This window comes from Myxocyprinus asiaticus, chromosome 42, assembly GCF_019703515.2.
Source record: "Myxocyprinus asiaticus isolate MX2 ecotype Aquarium Trade chromosome 42, UBuf_Myxa_2, whole genome shotgun sequence".
Taxonomy (NCBI): Eukaryota; Metazoa; Chordata; class Actinopteri; order Cypriniformes; family Catostomidae; genus Myxocyprinus; species Myxocyprinus asiaticus.
The window spans coordinates 5,187,804-5,202,534 of NC_059385.1; the positions used below are offsets into that span (position 1 = coordinate 5,187,804).

A 14,731-nucleotide genomic window follows, 5' to 3' on the forward strand; every position below is an offset into this window, starting at 1 on the left:
CCAATTTGGCATACCCAATTCCCACTGCTTACTAGGTCCTCGTGGTGCCGTGGTTACTCACCTCAATCCGGGTAGCGTAGAAAAAGTCTCAGTTGCCTCCGCTTATGAGATAGTCAATCCACGCATCTTATCACGTGGCTCACTGTGCATGACGCCGTGGAGACTCACAGCATGTGGAGGCTCATGCTATTCTCCATCCACGCACAACTTACCACGCGTCCCATTGAGAGCGAGAACCACTAATCGTGACCACGAGGAGGTTATCCCATGTGACTCTACCCTTCCTTGCAACCGGGCCAATTTGGTTGCTTAGGAGTCCTGGCTGGAGTCACTCAGCACACCCTGGATTCGAACTCGTAACTCCAGGGGTGGTAGTCAGTGTCAATACTCGCTGCGCTACTCAGGCCCCCAACTTAAGCAGTTTTTAAAGAGTTTTGGATGGGGTTTTCCTCTCAACATGTGCATACATGTAAGTGCTGATTGTTACAACTTTCATGCTGATTTTTACACATTAATGTGAAAATTACAATGAATACAAATTTTATATTACATGTTGTTATGAGTGCCAACCCCTCTTCATCGTGTGGCTAGTATTATTTCTGCATTGTGCATTTATAACAGTTTTTACACAGAGCAGTCTGCCAAAAAGTCCGTAACTCAAGTTCATTTCCCGATCTAAACTTGTATGTATAATATGATTATACATACAAGCGGTTCGATATACTGGCAATGAGTAGGCCTAGCCTACTTAAGATGAATGTCATGATTCCACTGCAAATATCATGTCAGTAATGCGGTAATTGCAGCTTAACAATAGCTATTTTTAACCTGTGGCAACTGTGACAATAATTCAAAGCCGTTTTATATCCGACCATTTTATTTCTCTTGATGAATTTAAATAAACTTGTCTTACTTGAATCAGGAGCCTCAGTCTCGCGCGCCCTGTGCGTGACGCAGAAGCAGCAGTGAAGTTTGAATGAGTGAAGTTGTTCCGAGGGAAGGCTGAATGACGCTTGTTTGTAAGAAAAATGCTGCCAGAGAATGCACCGGACAGGACATTGTCGATAACGTATTAACTCCTGATGAAATATCCCCCCACAATTCACGTGGGTCATATTTTTTAATTACGGATTAATCCGGAAGAATCACATCCCTGAAATAACACATCCCTTAACAAAAGAAATGTAACAAAAACAAGAGCACCAAATGTTTCCCTTTTAACCCTCTGGAATGTCTTGCCCCATAGACTTCCATTGTTCAGTAAGTGTTCTTTGTTTTTACAAACTCGAAATTATTTTCTGTGCGCCACAGATGCTCTCGGTGTAACTGAAATTAAACCCAGAACATTCCTTTAAGATGCACTGCATACTGTATACTGGCAGCATCATTTTGCATAACAATAAAAATGCATGCATAATAAAAATACACCCCTTAATTATATGAGGACAGAATATTAGATTATATTCTATGAAGGACCAACATCCACTCTCGCGTGTCCCGATTAAAGATGAGTTGCCCACGCGTGGTGGAACGGAGCTAAATTTACACAACGAGTGATTAACGAGCTGCTCGGGAAAAACACACGGGCGGATGAACCATCACAGTCATTTGACTTCTTGTACACGCATTTGAATGAATAATGAAACAGTATTGCATTTATTACATCAGGTCAGGTGGAAAGTGAGTAAGTGAGTAAGTGGTCCTTAATTTTGGGGTGGTGACTACACTTACTGATATAAAACTGTTCTTTTTTTTCTGATTCAAGCACATGGTTTGCAGCACTGATTTTATGATGATGCATGTAGTGAAACTCAATAATAACGTTGTAAAAGAAGCATGCTTATCAATTGATACGCAATAAACCAATGCAATTTTCTTTTTATTGCATGCACTTTTCATTTCAGTCCTTGTGACATACGGATGTGATTTACAATGCTATTTGATGCCTTTCCGAGATCTCTACATAATGTGTATGCATCTCATCGATACATCTGATTCATAATAAATCGCATTCAGCTGTGGAATCCCGCAGTGTTTCCCTTTGTCGATGCGCGTTATTGTGCACCATGTTTCTTTATTATTAGGCTACTGTCCCACTTTTGTCATTAAACAATTCTTGCAGCACATTCAACACCCAAACAGATTTAACATGCATGTTTATCACATTGCATCTGTTTGCAAACCTCACTTGGTGCATCATTGTGATTTAAACACTCAAATACGTATGTTACAATAAGTATCTCCTAGTATCAGACTTTTATTAATCAGTCACAGTGTAATTTTAATAAAAGTAGGGTAATCATGAGGTAATTAAAGTTTCCAGTGATGCATACGTATCAGTGCATTGCAAGACAAGGGCATCTTAAAAATCAGTGCAATGTGAAATGTGCATTACCTTGGGTTGCGATCTCTCCCCATAGAATCCCCATCCAAAGCATCAAACCAACGAGGAGGGCATCACTTTGAACTACCAGCATGCTAACACACAGTCCAAAGCGGAGGTCCAGCCCTGAATAATCACAGATATGGTATTAAAGTCCACGGCAGAGCTGTTTGAGTCACAGAGATGTTGAGTTCTCTGTTGGGTCTCTGTCTTGAGCTCTCTTCATCTCTCCTCTGCTGAACTCCGCAGTGTGTCTTCTTGTTCACTCACTCACTCACCCCTCCTCTCTCTCTATGCCTTAGTGAGTGTGTGTGTGTGTGTGTGTGTGTGTGTGTGTGTGTGTGTGTGTGTGTGTGTGTGTGTGTGTGTGTGTGTAAAAGTTGCTGATGCTGTGAGGAGGAAATGCTCTATCAGTTTTCCTTTTAAGAAAACGATGAACGCTGTTTTTACCGATAGATAGATAGATAGATAGATAGATAGATAGCAGGGGCGGGGCCAGAAGGGTGGTACGGGTTGCAGCTTCCACCCTAAAAATGAGCCTTGCTCATATGTTTTACACTAAACAATTCGGTGTGGAGTTTACTATGATAAAATTGCTGTTTTATAAGAGAAGTCAGGGACGATTTTACGACCAGAAGGTGTCAGTTTACGGCTCTCTCCATTCATTTGTATAGCATCAACAAACTGTGTTAAAATGCTAGTTGGCCGTTACAGCCGTTACGCTCTCTCCAATGATAGAACTGCAAAGGTCTTGCATTCTCTTTGCACTGGAAGCTTCTGTCACCATGACAGATTCCTTGTTTGTGTAAGCATACTTGGCAATAAAGCTCATTCTGATTCTGATCTCTTGTCAAGTCAGAGCTTTTATCCACAGCTTTCTTGATTGACCACTGGGCACCGCCATGATGATTCTAATTGCCAGTTTTTTGTTTCTGGTCTTGAGAGGCAATGAAAAAACTACCGAAATGAGCGATCCAGAAGGAGAACTACAATTATCTAAGTGTCATTTGGACAAAAAATTTATTTCAGGCTCAACTTGTGCAGTTGTTGGCTGCCATAACTCAAAGTAGTTAATGCAATCAACTCATCTAACCTTGGACCATCGCTTTATAACATCTACACACTCAGATGAGGCACTGTCAAAAAAAACCCCCAAAAAACAATAGTGTGATATATCGACACTATAGAGCCACATGTTTTTTTGACAATTTGATGGAGGTCTTTGAACATTGCACCGCATCTCGCTGTTTTCCCAGTGTCTCACACATGATCGCCATGGTTTTAGACATTATACTTTTCAAGTTAAAAGACTGTCAACTATTAAAAATGTGTCTCGAGACACATATTCTCTGTAATGTGTTTAGCTTTTCGTTGTGTAAAAATGAGTTTGGTCTGAATGGCCTCTAAATGCATTTTTGCAATTGTCTGCATTATTTTATTTTTTTAGGTAAAGCTCCTCTTGTGATATCTTTGCCACCTTTTGCATGTGTTAGAGTAAATGGACATCTTTGGCCATTGCGTTGCATGGTAATGGGGGGTTTTCAGCGTCTTGAGTGATGTGATGTTACTACGCTGTGTCAAGTGAAAAAATAGTTAAACTTTTAAAAACACGTTTTGAGATCCCTTTGCTCCATTCTTTTGTGCTCCGTCTTACTGTTTTAAACACAAGAATGCGACCAGTGCCAACACCCCCTTTCTCCACTCTTGTGCCGCCTTTTGATATATGTAAATCATATTAAAAGAACTTACAATTCAGTGTGCAAACAAATACAAGAAAGAAGACTCGTCGGATTTCAGTATGCAAATATTACAATGACATTGCTGACGGTTAGGGTTTGTTGTAGGCCCTTTGGCAAACATTCTAACAAGTCATTGGGAGACTTTTAATTTTAACATTAAATAAGTATAATATTCCAAATTGATAGCACACCTAAAGCTAAAATTATTATTAATAAAATAATATTAAATATAGTCCCATGGTTCGTTATTGTAACTAACTGAAGCAAACTGAGAAGAAGAAAAAAGAGGCATTTTGATATAGTTCTGCATATCATAAAGAATGTAAAAATTTAAACAAATGCATAAATACATAGCAAAAATATTATTACTAATGCACTGAACAAGAAACATTGTTCTGAATGGTGGAAAATATATCCCAAACCATGTGACAAAGGCAATCTATAAGGCTGGTCTATGCTCACATTACCAAATGTTTTCACCAAATCAATCTACTACAGCAAAGCCTATATGATATCATGCATGATTTCACCAGTCAAGGGAATTCATAGTCCAGTCACAGAGTTAGCATTTATCCCATGTCTCTCATCTCTGGCTAAAAAGGCTCCTAGCCTCCACTAAGAAATGAGATAGACCTCAAGTTTGAGATGGCATGACCAAAGCAGACTCTGTTTCAAACAGATATGCCCTACTGTTTTTTTTTTTAAATTATTTTTCTGAGAGAAGAGGTCATCTTGAGAGAACTGTATAAAGACCTCCAGCCCTCTTTGAGATAGGCTATGTGATGCCTTGATGTGAATTTTCAATCAAGTGGCACGAGAAGACTGTCATTCCAGAGCTTTGTTTTCAAATGCTTGTTAGCTGGATCAAACTGCTTTGTGGTAATCTCGGTTAATTACTTCTGAGTGAGTGTTCCAAACAAGAAAAAAAATCATGGAATTCACTTTAATTAGATTCATTGGAGGGCCCAAACTTGTAGAGAATAACAACAAAGGTAGGAGGATTTTGGAAATTACTATTTACAGATTATTCTGGATGCCTAAACCCTAACATGTACTAATAAACTGGCTGGTTAAAAGGCTTTGTAAGGTCACAGCTTGGTACTTCAGCCTTGGCAGTGCCATTGACCCTTATAGAGTAATGAGAGGTGACACATGGCAAATTTATGGCTCATTGCCCAGTTCTGAACCGGTTTTGCTATGTTTACAGTATAAAAGTCTATTACTCGATGTAAGGATGTTGTTGTGTTTATCTTCAAACACAAAATGGAGATAAATTGGATTTTTTCCATGTCTCCAGTAAGCTGCATTTTGGGCCAGAACTGTAATAATCTATCCAACAAGAAACCTTAGAATTATTGGCAATTTGGCTTGCCTTCCATCACGTTTTACACCATCTTAAAGTTACTGATACACAATTCACACACTATAGAGGGGTCTAATACCTCCTTTTTGTCGAGAAAATCTTAATTAGATCCTAGGAGGTCTAAGGATTATATGTGAATTCTCTTACAGCCTCAATTGTCCACACTGTCTCCATTATCTTAATGTCCATCAGACAGTTGCCCCAATTCCACGCTGAAATGCCACCAAACATACAAATCCACAATATACTTATAAAGTGCTGAAGCAGGTATTCTGCAGCTAATACAGAGTGTGAAGATCCTTGGGGTCAGGAAACTCATTTTTTTCTTCTTTGTTTTCAGCACCTTTGTTGCCTTTTCCCAGCAACAATAAAGGGGTAGTTTACCCAGAAATTAAAAGGTTTTCATAATTTACATTGTTCACTGTATGACAGTCTTTTTTCGTTTAGAACGACATGAGGGGGAGTAAATGAGGATAGAACGTTAATTTGTTGGTGAACTACTCCTTTAATCGTAAGGCTCTTTGTGTGTGAGTGTTTTACGGAGGAGAACAGGGCCCACGCACACACAGAGGAATCACTTGAGCCCTCCTACGCTGTCTCTAAACCATTCTATATGCAGTCAGGAGAGGAGATTGTGTGCGTAGAGCTCTCATGTGGTCACACTGTATTCATTTTATTACAGGGTATTCAGCTCTATTTTTTGCACATCAAGCTTGGCCTTCACTGGTGTGCACAGGTGTGCATACAAAAATAATTATAAAGTTATATTAAAAATACAGCTAATAATGCCTTCCAATGTCAATTTGTAATATTTGTATATAGAGGAGATCGGGCCAAGTTTTTACTGCAGTGAACATTTCTCAGACTATAGTTTTATTTTTGAAAATCAAATTCTGTATAGACACATACCTTAAAGCTTTGAATAAAAAAAAAAAAAAAAAAAAAAAAAATCTATTAAACATTTCACTATTATTGCCCAGTGTCACAACTGAACTTGCCATTAAAGGAATATTCTTGGTTTGATACAGGTTAAGATCAATCAACAGCAATTGTGGCATAAGGTAGATCACCACAAAAATAAATTTAGACTTGTCCTTCCTTTTCTTAAAAAAAATAAAATAAAAAAAGACTTCCATTATAAGTGCCTCAATGTAACCTCGATTTTGTCTTTTTTTTTTTTTAAAGGAGGAATGAGACCAAATACATGTTTGTGTTAATCAAAATTATGCCACAAATGCTGTCGATTGAGCTTAACTTGTATTGAACCCGGAATATTCCTTAAAACAGACTATTGTAGGCTTTTCAGCTAAATTTAAACAGGTAAAAATTAAGAAACACATAACACAACACATGCACAAAACAGCAACAACAACAAAAAAAAAATGTTTTTGGTTGACAAATATTGTAATTAATAAATTGTATAAGTTATTGCATTAATAATTTTGACTCAAAACTGTATAGTTACTGAGATATTGGGGGGGCCTTGGTAGCTCAGCAAGTATTGACCCTGATTACCACCCCTGGAGTCGTGAATTCGAATTCAGGGCGTGCTGAGTGACTCCAGCCAGGTCTCCTAAGCAACCACATTGGCCTGGTTGCTAGGAAGGGTAGAGTCACACGGGGTAACCTCCTCGTGGTCACTATAATGTGTGGTTCTCACTCATGGTGGGGCACGTGGTGAGTTGTGCGTGGATGCAGCGGAGAATAGAATGGGCCTCCACACGCACTACGTCTTCGCAGTAACTCGCTCAACAATCCAAGTGATAAGATGCACGGATTGACGGCAACTGAGATTCGTCCTACGCCACCCAGATTGAGGCGGGTCACTATGCCACCATAAGGATTTAGAGCGCATTGGGAATTGGGCATTCCAAATTTGGGAGAAAAGGGGAGAAAAAAAAACAGTTACTGAGATATAGGCCAGCCACTGTGACAATTATCCCCTTTCTCCCACATAGCTATCTATATCTAATATTAATTTAACCATCAGCCCCCAAGACACCTCATAATATCACAGTCTCTTTGTCCTCCATGCACTCATGCCATCTTTTACCCCTCCTTTACTTTCTTTTCATCCAGAAGCTTGTGGTCTTTGATGGCGGCGAGGGGCTGGCAGTGAAACTCAAGGGAGCGGCAGTCAAACTCCCAGCCTACTGGTTTTCAACCAGGGGGTCGGGACCCCACTAGGGGGCCTCAGCACAATTATTTAAATTAAGGTAGATTATTGTATTTTTTTATATATATAATTATTATAATTCAACTTACTGAAAATGCTAAAAATGTAATAACTCCCTTCAACAGCTTGCTTTTTATGAAAAATATACAGTTCTAGATATTTCTGGAATCACAAAATGTATGATTGTTTTAATCTCTTGAGGCTAGTAGTTTTTTTAATTACATTTTTTTGAAAAACAAGCTTTGCCATCATTGCAGTAGAAGTATTAGAGGAAAGATCTTATAATAGATATATCTTTTAATATAAATATTGAATAGCCTACATGGGGGGCCTTCGATTATTTTCTCCCACAATGGGGGGCCGTGGAGTCAAAAAGGTTGAGAACCACTGTCCCAGCCCATGTTCTTGCCACTCTGTAATCCACAGCCTGAGCAATCTGTAAATAATACATCACACAGATGTCTAGAATATGAGTGTGTGTGTGTGTGTGTGTGTGTGTGTGCAGCTATGAGTCTGAGGGAGTTCTTGTTTGAGATATAAACAACCATGGCAAATATAGGTAAAAGGAACTGAAATGCAAATTCTGGCTCATTTTAAATGAATAAAAGAAATTGTTAGAAAAAATAAACACATAGGGCCTTTTCTCATTGGAATAAACTGCTTTGAGGAATCTCTTTAACCTACTTTAAATGGATAATTCCTAAATGACAATTCTATCATCATTTACTTACCCTGATAAACCAATTACTTACTTTCCCTTACAAAAATTGAGAGTTCACTGCAAATTTGCCGCAAACTTGCCACAAATTCGCCATAGATCATTTTCATATGCAAATGAGCTTTGAGGCAAACTTGTTGCCAAAGGTTTGCCAGAGGTTCGCCACTACCGGTGAAGAGCTGCAAACTTCTGGCAAAGATTTGCGGCAAATCACAAGCTCATTTGCATGTGAAAATAACGAGCGGCAAATTTGTTGCAAGTTTAGATTTTTGCAAGGGTTATTCTGTGGAACACAAAATGAGATGTTCAGTAGGATGCCTCAGTCACCATTCACTTTCATTGTATGGAAAAAAATGCAATGAAAGGTGAATGGTGACTGAAGAGAGATGCTTACAAAAGTCTAAATTAGCCACAAATTCACCCGTAGTGGTGAACCTCCGGCAAACCTTTGGCAACAATGGACAAATTGTGGCAAATTTGTAGCAAGTTTGCAGTGAACACTCAATTTTTGTAAGGGGAGTAAATGATGACAGATTTTATATTGTTGGGTGAACTATCCCTTTAAGGCCATGTTTACACTAGCAAAAACCGAATTTAACTTTTATTTTGTCACTATGCTTTTCACATCTCATCTGTTCATTAAATGCATTCAAATCCCATATAATTTGATCTTCATTTCTACACTTAAGTAAATATTGAACTGCACTAATGTCAGTTATTGTTGTCTATGAACCTCTCTGCAATGTTCATGAAAAATCAGAAAAATAATGAAAAGTGTGTAAGAAAAATAAAACTTAAAAACAACCATTAGAGAACACTCATGAGTTCTTATTGGGTTGTCACACAAAAACCTCCCTGCAACCCTCTGGGAATGTTGGTGTATAGTTATAAAAAACGAAAATATAAGAGACCCTTCCTAGAAAGTTTTGGTTCACAAAAAAAAAAAAAAATGCAATAGGGAAGGGAACATTTGTCATTGTTCAAAGCAAGAAACAGGTTAAAATTGTCAAGAAAAAATTAAATGCATAATTATTAGTCTATTTAATTCTATTCGATGAAAACATGATTGAAACAGTCATTTTTTACTGAGTTCATGCAGGTCGCATCGCTAATTAACCTGCAGCGATCTTGCATTAATTGCTGTCACCTGATGCGTAATTTACGTCCTCTTAAAACGTTCATAGGAAGCAAACTCGCGTTTCTTTTTTCTTTTGCTGTTTTCTGAGCAGCCTTGAGAATATTTCTGGTGAGAAAAGTTGATGCATTTTTAAACTATTTCTGTCAAATGTGATTCATTAAGGTGACAATGGTGAACTTTTGTGCATTTCAGTTGTTTTTGTTTGGATCATCCAGTGTGCTTCAACAAAATGAGCAAAACTGAAAAACCTCTTTCCACTCTTTGGGGTAGGATATGCATTACTTTTCTAATTTCAAAGTAAGATCGGTGTTCAGATGATACAGTTGAAAATCATGCACAAGATTTGCCATTGAATCGGTCCATGGATTTTTGTTTTAGGTTGTGAACTCAATGAATCGAATAAAGAGGAATCGTTCAAGACGGATGATACAAACCATCAACACCAGCTGGCGCTTAGAACAGTAGGTTAAATATTGTGGCAAATGTGTTCGGGGATTTGTGCACTTTTTTTTTTTTTTTTTTTGGAAGGGGGGCCAGTGTTGGCCACCACATCTTGCATTTTAGACTAACATTTTCTCTTCCCCCAGAGAGCAGATATTTGGCAAATATTAACTACACCTATTAAGATGTTGTTAATTGGCTTTTATTAATGACATCATGCTTTGCTTGGGGTGCTGCTTGATTGTCCCTGTGAGAAAAAGCTCCTGATCATTCATGAAACATGGCTTATAGTGCCTTGTGACTCAATTGAACTGACCACATTTAGATATGAATGTTTTCCCACAGGCTTTTTTTTACATGCAATAATTATTCAGCGTAATAATCGGAGAAATGTTTGGAAGTTTAAAATCCATTCAAAATCCACTTGGCTGAAAAATTTGAGTGGGCACAGTTTGAAAGGGCATGACACCTCCATATGTATGGTTTGTGTGTGTGTGTGTGTGTGTGTGTGTGTGTTAAAACAATGACTTTCTCCGAAGATGTGTCTGGGTCACACTGCCAAAGATGAGTTCAATATTGTGGAGCTGGTCACTGGTGAGGGCAACAGCAAGGCGAAAGCTGTTCCCATAGCAACACTACATGCGAAATCCATGCCAACGGTAAGATTTCTTTTGTTCAATTTTTATTTAAAAGCGATAGACTAAATTGTTGAATTTAAATATTTCAAACACCCCATGAAATCAAATTAAGTTGTGGCTTTTAGCCAATGATATGGTAATTGGCTTTGAGGCCATCTGTATGTCTATTGGTTTATTTCTTTTTATGGATTTTGTTCATTTAGGCTTCGTAGAGATTGTCCAACAAAATGCCCTTTATAGACTGTCCTGCCAATTATTTCTCAATAGGAAACAAATCAATATAGGGAAGAACTGTTTCAATAAACTCTTAAATGCATAACTTCATGGTGTCTACAGTATGTTTATTAAATTGTCTTTTTACCTCCAGAAGATTCTGCATTCATGAGATCTTATTTCTTCAGGTCAATCTGTCTGGTTTGGATCTTCATCCACCTGTGACCTTTCGCCTTAAGCATGGCTCTGGGCCTGTGTATGTGGGAGCTGAACATGTGGCCTGTGAGTGGCAGTTCTTTAATTTTGACTACATTTTAATGTCTCTAACTTTGACATGAGTGTGTTCTGTTATGAAATCTTTCCCAGTGGAGGAGTATTCTGATGATGAAGAGCTGGATGAAGAAATGGATGAGGAAGTAGAAGAGGAGGAAGACATTGAAGAATCACCAGTAAAGAAAGTCATAAAAAATGGTGCTGGCAAAGTAAGGCCAAGTTTTACGAAGTCTTTAGTCACAATGTATCAAGTCTAATTTACACTGATTTTACTGTTCCCCGTCATATTTTTGAAGAGAAAGAAACCAGAAAAGGCAGAAGATGAGTAAGTTCTTGGCATGTTCCTCAGCCGGGGAACAAATGTTCTAAAACAATGATGCATCTAACATTTTTTCCTATCTTTCGTCCACTCAAACTAATTAATGGTTTCTTAAATTCAGGGAAGTCTCAGATGGTGAAAATCCACCTAAAAAGGTGCTTGTATATAATTTTATTACGTTTTTCTGATGCTTTGTGTAAATCAATAATGTTTCCCGTTTCCTTTTTAGGGTAAAGGAAGGGGACGGAAGGCAAAGGTGTGACCTTTGCAGATGTGTTGTCTTTTTTGTAGGTGTGGATTGGGAGAACTGTGTTCCCAGATGGGTGCTGTTGGACATTTTATTTGGGAGCTCAACTTTCTCCCCATGGTCCCAGTGTACTGTACTGTATATCAATAAAACTGTTTGGTGAATAAAGTAAACCAGTGTAATGTTCTCTGAATCTGTAATCTCTCCATGCAGGAAGTATGACTGGACATGTCTGCAGCTGTTAGTACAAAGTGTTTTATAGAGCAAGAAGTCATGATGTTTTGAGTTACAGCGAATGTATACATTTTTTACAATGGGAGCCCTTAAACCCTTACCATGGTGAAATTAATGCTCTGTCTTAAGTAGCTTTTTGCTCCAAGAATGGCAGCCACAATATGATAAAGATGCTGTTCAATATAATTGGAACTGACTATTCAATGTCAAGTGCAACTTGACTAACATAGAATGTGTGCATTACAGCATTTTACAACCAAAAATGACTTCCAATTAGAAATTAAGAGATGCACTGTTTTATTATGGGCTATATTTGGAATAGCTTTTTTTTTTTTTTTTTTTAAATGGACATTTCCCTTGCTACCTTAAATGTGCAACACAAGGTAATGACAAAGTGTAGCATACTGTTTAAAGTGTTTACCTTGGAATAATGCATAATGTTTCACAGATGTGGTGTATATGTATACACACTGCACAGTATTCTGGTGTTCCAATCTGAATTCTTTTAATTGGAGAACCATGGCAAGTCTCGAACTCCATTTTAGACACACTTAAACATCCTCTGCTTTATAAAGCAAAATTGCAGTTCTATTTAGAGCTTTATTTTTATTTTCCTTTTCCAAATGTTATGCTGCCCCTCTGCTTTGAAAGGTCGAAAGCAAATATCAATGATCATACTCAGTTTTTATTTACACCTGTTGGAGTTCAAAAAAATTAGCATTGACTGCTGGGAGCGCTTGTTGGTCAAGATTCATTTTCCTGACCTGATGCACCCCTGGGCATCGGCACCGCTCAAACAAAGGGCTTGTTTTCTGTGAGAATAGTAGGAATTAAATGAGCACACTCACTTTAACATCTTTATTCATGTGTACAAACAGTTTAAAATATATACTGTGTATTTGTGCTTCCATTTAATGTGCCTAAATGCATTCTGCACAGATGATTTTCCATACCTTCATCTATCCTATCATTAGAAAAAAGACCGTGATAAAAAATTTGAATATTTAATAAAATATAAATTGAAGATTTATTTTTTTTTTAACTGTATTGTTTAAAAAAGGACTAGTTCCTCCAAAATGAATATTCTGTTATTTACAATACTATTCATGCTATTCCAAAACCTGTATGGCTTATGAGGGCTTAGAATCATATCAGCAACTTTTAAGGTACTTTAATGGAGTTTTGGAGCTTGGTCACTATATGCATTCATTTTATGATAGAGTGTGGCATGAAAATTCTTAAACTACTTATTTGGTGTTCAACGCCATGAGGGTTCGGAATGGCAAACTACTTTATTACTCTTATTATTCCTGCAGTATATAGATATCACAGAAATAAAAATAGTATGGTAGTATGCCATTCTGAACTAAGTTGGTGAGTAAATGTTGACACATTTTCCATTTTTGGAGGAACTATCTCTTTGAATGTAAGGTAGGTAAGTTGAGTTTTAATCTTAACCTCATTGAGTCTGCTAATCTACATCTGCTTTTTTTAGGTACTTTTTCATCACAGAGTTGACATCCTCAGCTTCCAACCTTTGTCCTTGAGGCCCATGCCGCTGCTGAGATCCTCCAGAACTTGAGGAATCAGAGTCAGACTCCCTATGTGCTGATCTGGGTGGGGGCAACTCCCCAAAGTGTACACTGAGGGCTCGTCTCTGGCCCCCTCTGGAGCTACTAGATGCCAGGCTGCTGGTGGACTGTACTCATCAGATTGCTGGGAGAATGTCCGAGTTGGCATCCCCTGCATTATCTCCTGCCCTCCCCTTGTCTTGGTTGCCAAAGTGTCGCCGATTCTGGAACACAAGAGGCTCCACCCCAAGCTGAGACTCTCCTCCCTCAGCCACCAAACCACCAAGTAGGCGACGGTGATTTGGCTGATTGGAGCCAAGAGGGGGCAGGGCTTTCGTGCTGGGCTGCTCCTCCCCTTCCTCAGGGATGGCAAGGTTGGACAAGCGGTGACGGGAACTTGCGGTGGAGGTCAAGTCGCAAGAGCTGAAGCGACTCATCTTACCTGTGGTGGACGCGGTTGTGGAAGAAGTTGGCCCCACCTCGGAGAGGGAACGTAGACTGGAGGCACGAGGCAGGTGGGGATTGGGAGGTTTTAGTATGCCGGGTCGGGGCAGGTCCTCCAGACCTCCTTCTGCTTCTAACGACAGTGCTGAGGCTCTACGACGGAGCATAGAGGCCCATGTGGTCTGATAGATGGGTAGGGACACGGTGCTCCCCTCACCTGCCTCTGAGCCTCTTTCCCACCCACCAACGCTTTTTCCTCAAACCCTCGAGAAGTTCAGACAGGGCCATGGAAGACGACGTTCTGCCAAGATCTACAGAACTTTCTTTGACATCTTCGTCCAGGTCCTGAGAGCAAGACCTGAAATTGGGGATGAAATGTGGACCAAGACAATCAACAAATAGTTTTTGTCAAACATAATGTCTCCATTTTATGAGGGAGTTTCAGTAAATATGGAAAGAAGACCTCTCATGTGATCAAATATAGCTATTCAATTGAATTGTTCCAGCAAGTCAGATCAAAGTGCTTTTCCACTATCAGGCCAAACGGTTCTGAGCATGGTGAATAACGATTCCAGTGCATTTCCACTTGAGAATGGTTCATTACGGTAAGATTACAAACCGCCAGATGTCTCAGCACGGTTAGCTAACCATCTTCAGTACTGAGAACCATTCTAGTAGAATGCCTATAGTGATGTGGCAACACATGATTGGTCACTTGCCCAGTCAGTTGTTTCTAATCCTGAATTCACAGCAACACAGTTTAAAAAGAAACAATAACTGTGCTAACAAGTCCAGATCAGAATGAAATGACACAGTTCTGCAAAGAGAACCATT

General features: G+C 38.9%; 3 protein-coding genes across 5 annotated transcripts in view; 1 reads left to right on the forward strand and 2 right to left on the reverse strand.

Moving 5' to 3' along the window:
- LOC127432568 (seizure 6-like protein) overlaps positions 1-2,634 on the reverse strand; it is a 62,348-nt gene extending 59,714 nt beyond the window's left edge. For both annotated transcript variants that reach the window (XM_051683807.1, XM_051683806.1), the window contains exon 1: positions 2,396-2,634. In XM_051683807.1, coding sequence (XP_051539767.1) covers positions 2,396-2,477 — 82 coding nt within the window. In that variant the 5' untranslated portion in view covers positions 2,478-2,634. The remainder of the gene's footprint in view (positions 1-2,395) is intronic.
- A 7,112-nt stretch (positions 2,635-9,746) lies between these two features.
- Positions 9,747-11,663, forward strand: npm2b (nucleophosmin/nucleoplasmin, 2b). The gene is made up of 8 exons (XM_051683170.1): positions 9,747-9,783; positions 9,896-9,978; positions 10,498-10,617; positions 10,998-11,091; positions 11,176-11,291; positions 11,379-11,407; positions 11,523-11,556; positions 11,631-11,663. The coding sequence occupies exons 1-8, from the start codon at positions 9,747-9,749 to the stop codon at positions 11,661-11,663; spliced, it is 546 nt and encodes a 181-aa protein (XP_051539130.1).
- A 1,063-nt stretch (positions 11,664-12,726) lies between these two features.
- The window catches only part of LOC127432557 (unconventional myosin-XVIIIb-like), a 55,680-nt gene continuing 53,675 nt past the window's right edge, over positions 12,727-14,731 (reverse strand). For both annotated transcript variants that reach the window (XM_051683784.1, XM_051683783.1), the window contains one exon: positions 12,727-14,255. In XM_051683784.1, coding sequence (XP_051539744.1) covers positions 14,111-14,255 — 145 coding nt within the window. In that variant the 3' untranslated portion in view covers positions 12,727-14,110. The remainder of the gene's footprint in view (positions 14,256-14,731) is intronic.

What these genes read in the sequence shown, in the direction of transcription:
- npm2b (XM_051683170.1), top strand. Translation starts at nt 9,747, where the DNA reads ATGAGCAAAACTGAAAAACCTCTTTCCACTCTTTGGG. An exon ending in ACCTCTTTCCACTCTTTGGG is followed by an intron (nt 9,784 to 9,895) that starts GTAGGATATGCA and finishes TTTTTGTTTTAG; the next exon opens with GTTGTGAACTCAATGAATCG. An exon ending in GTGAAAATCCACCTAAAAAG is followed by an intron (nt 11,557 to 11,630) that starts GTGCTTGTATAT and finishes TTTCCTTTTTAG; the next exon opens with GGTAAAGGAAGGGGACGGAA.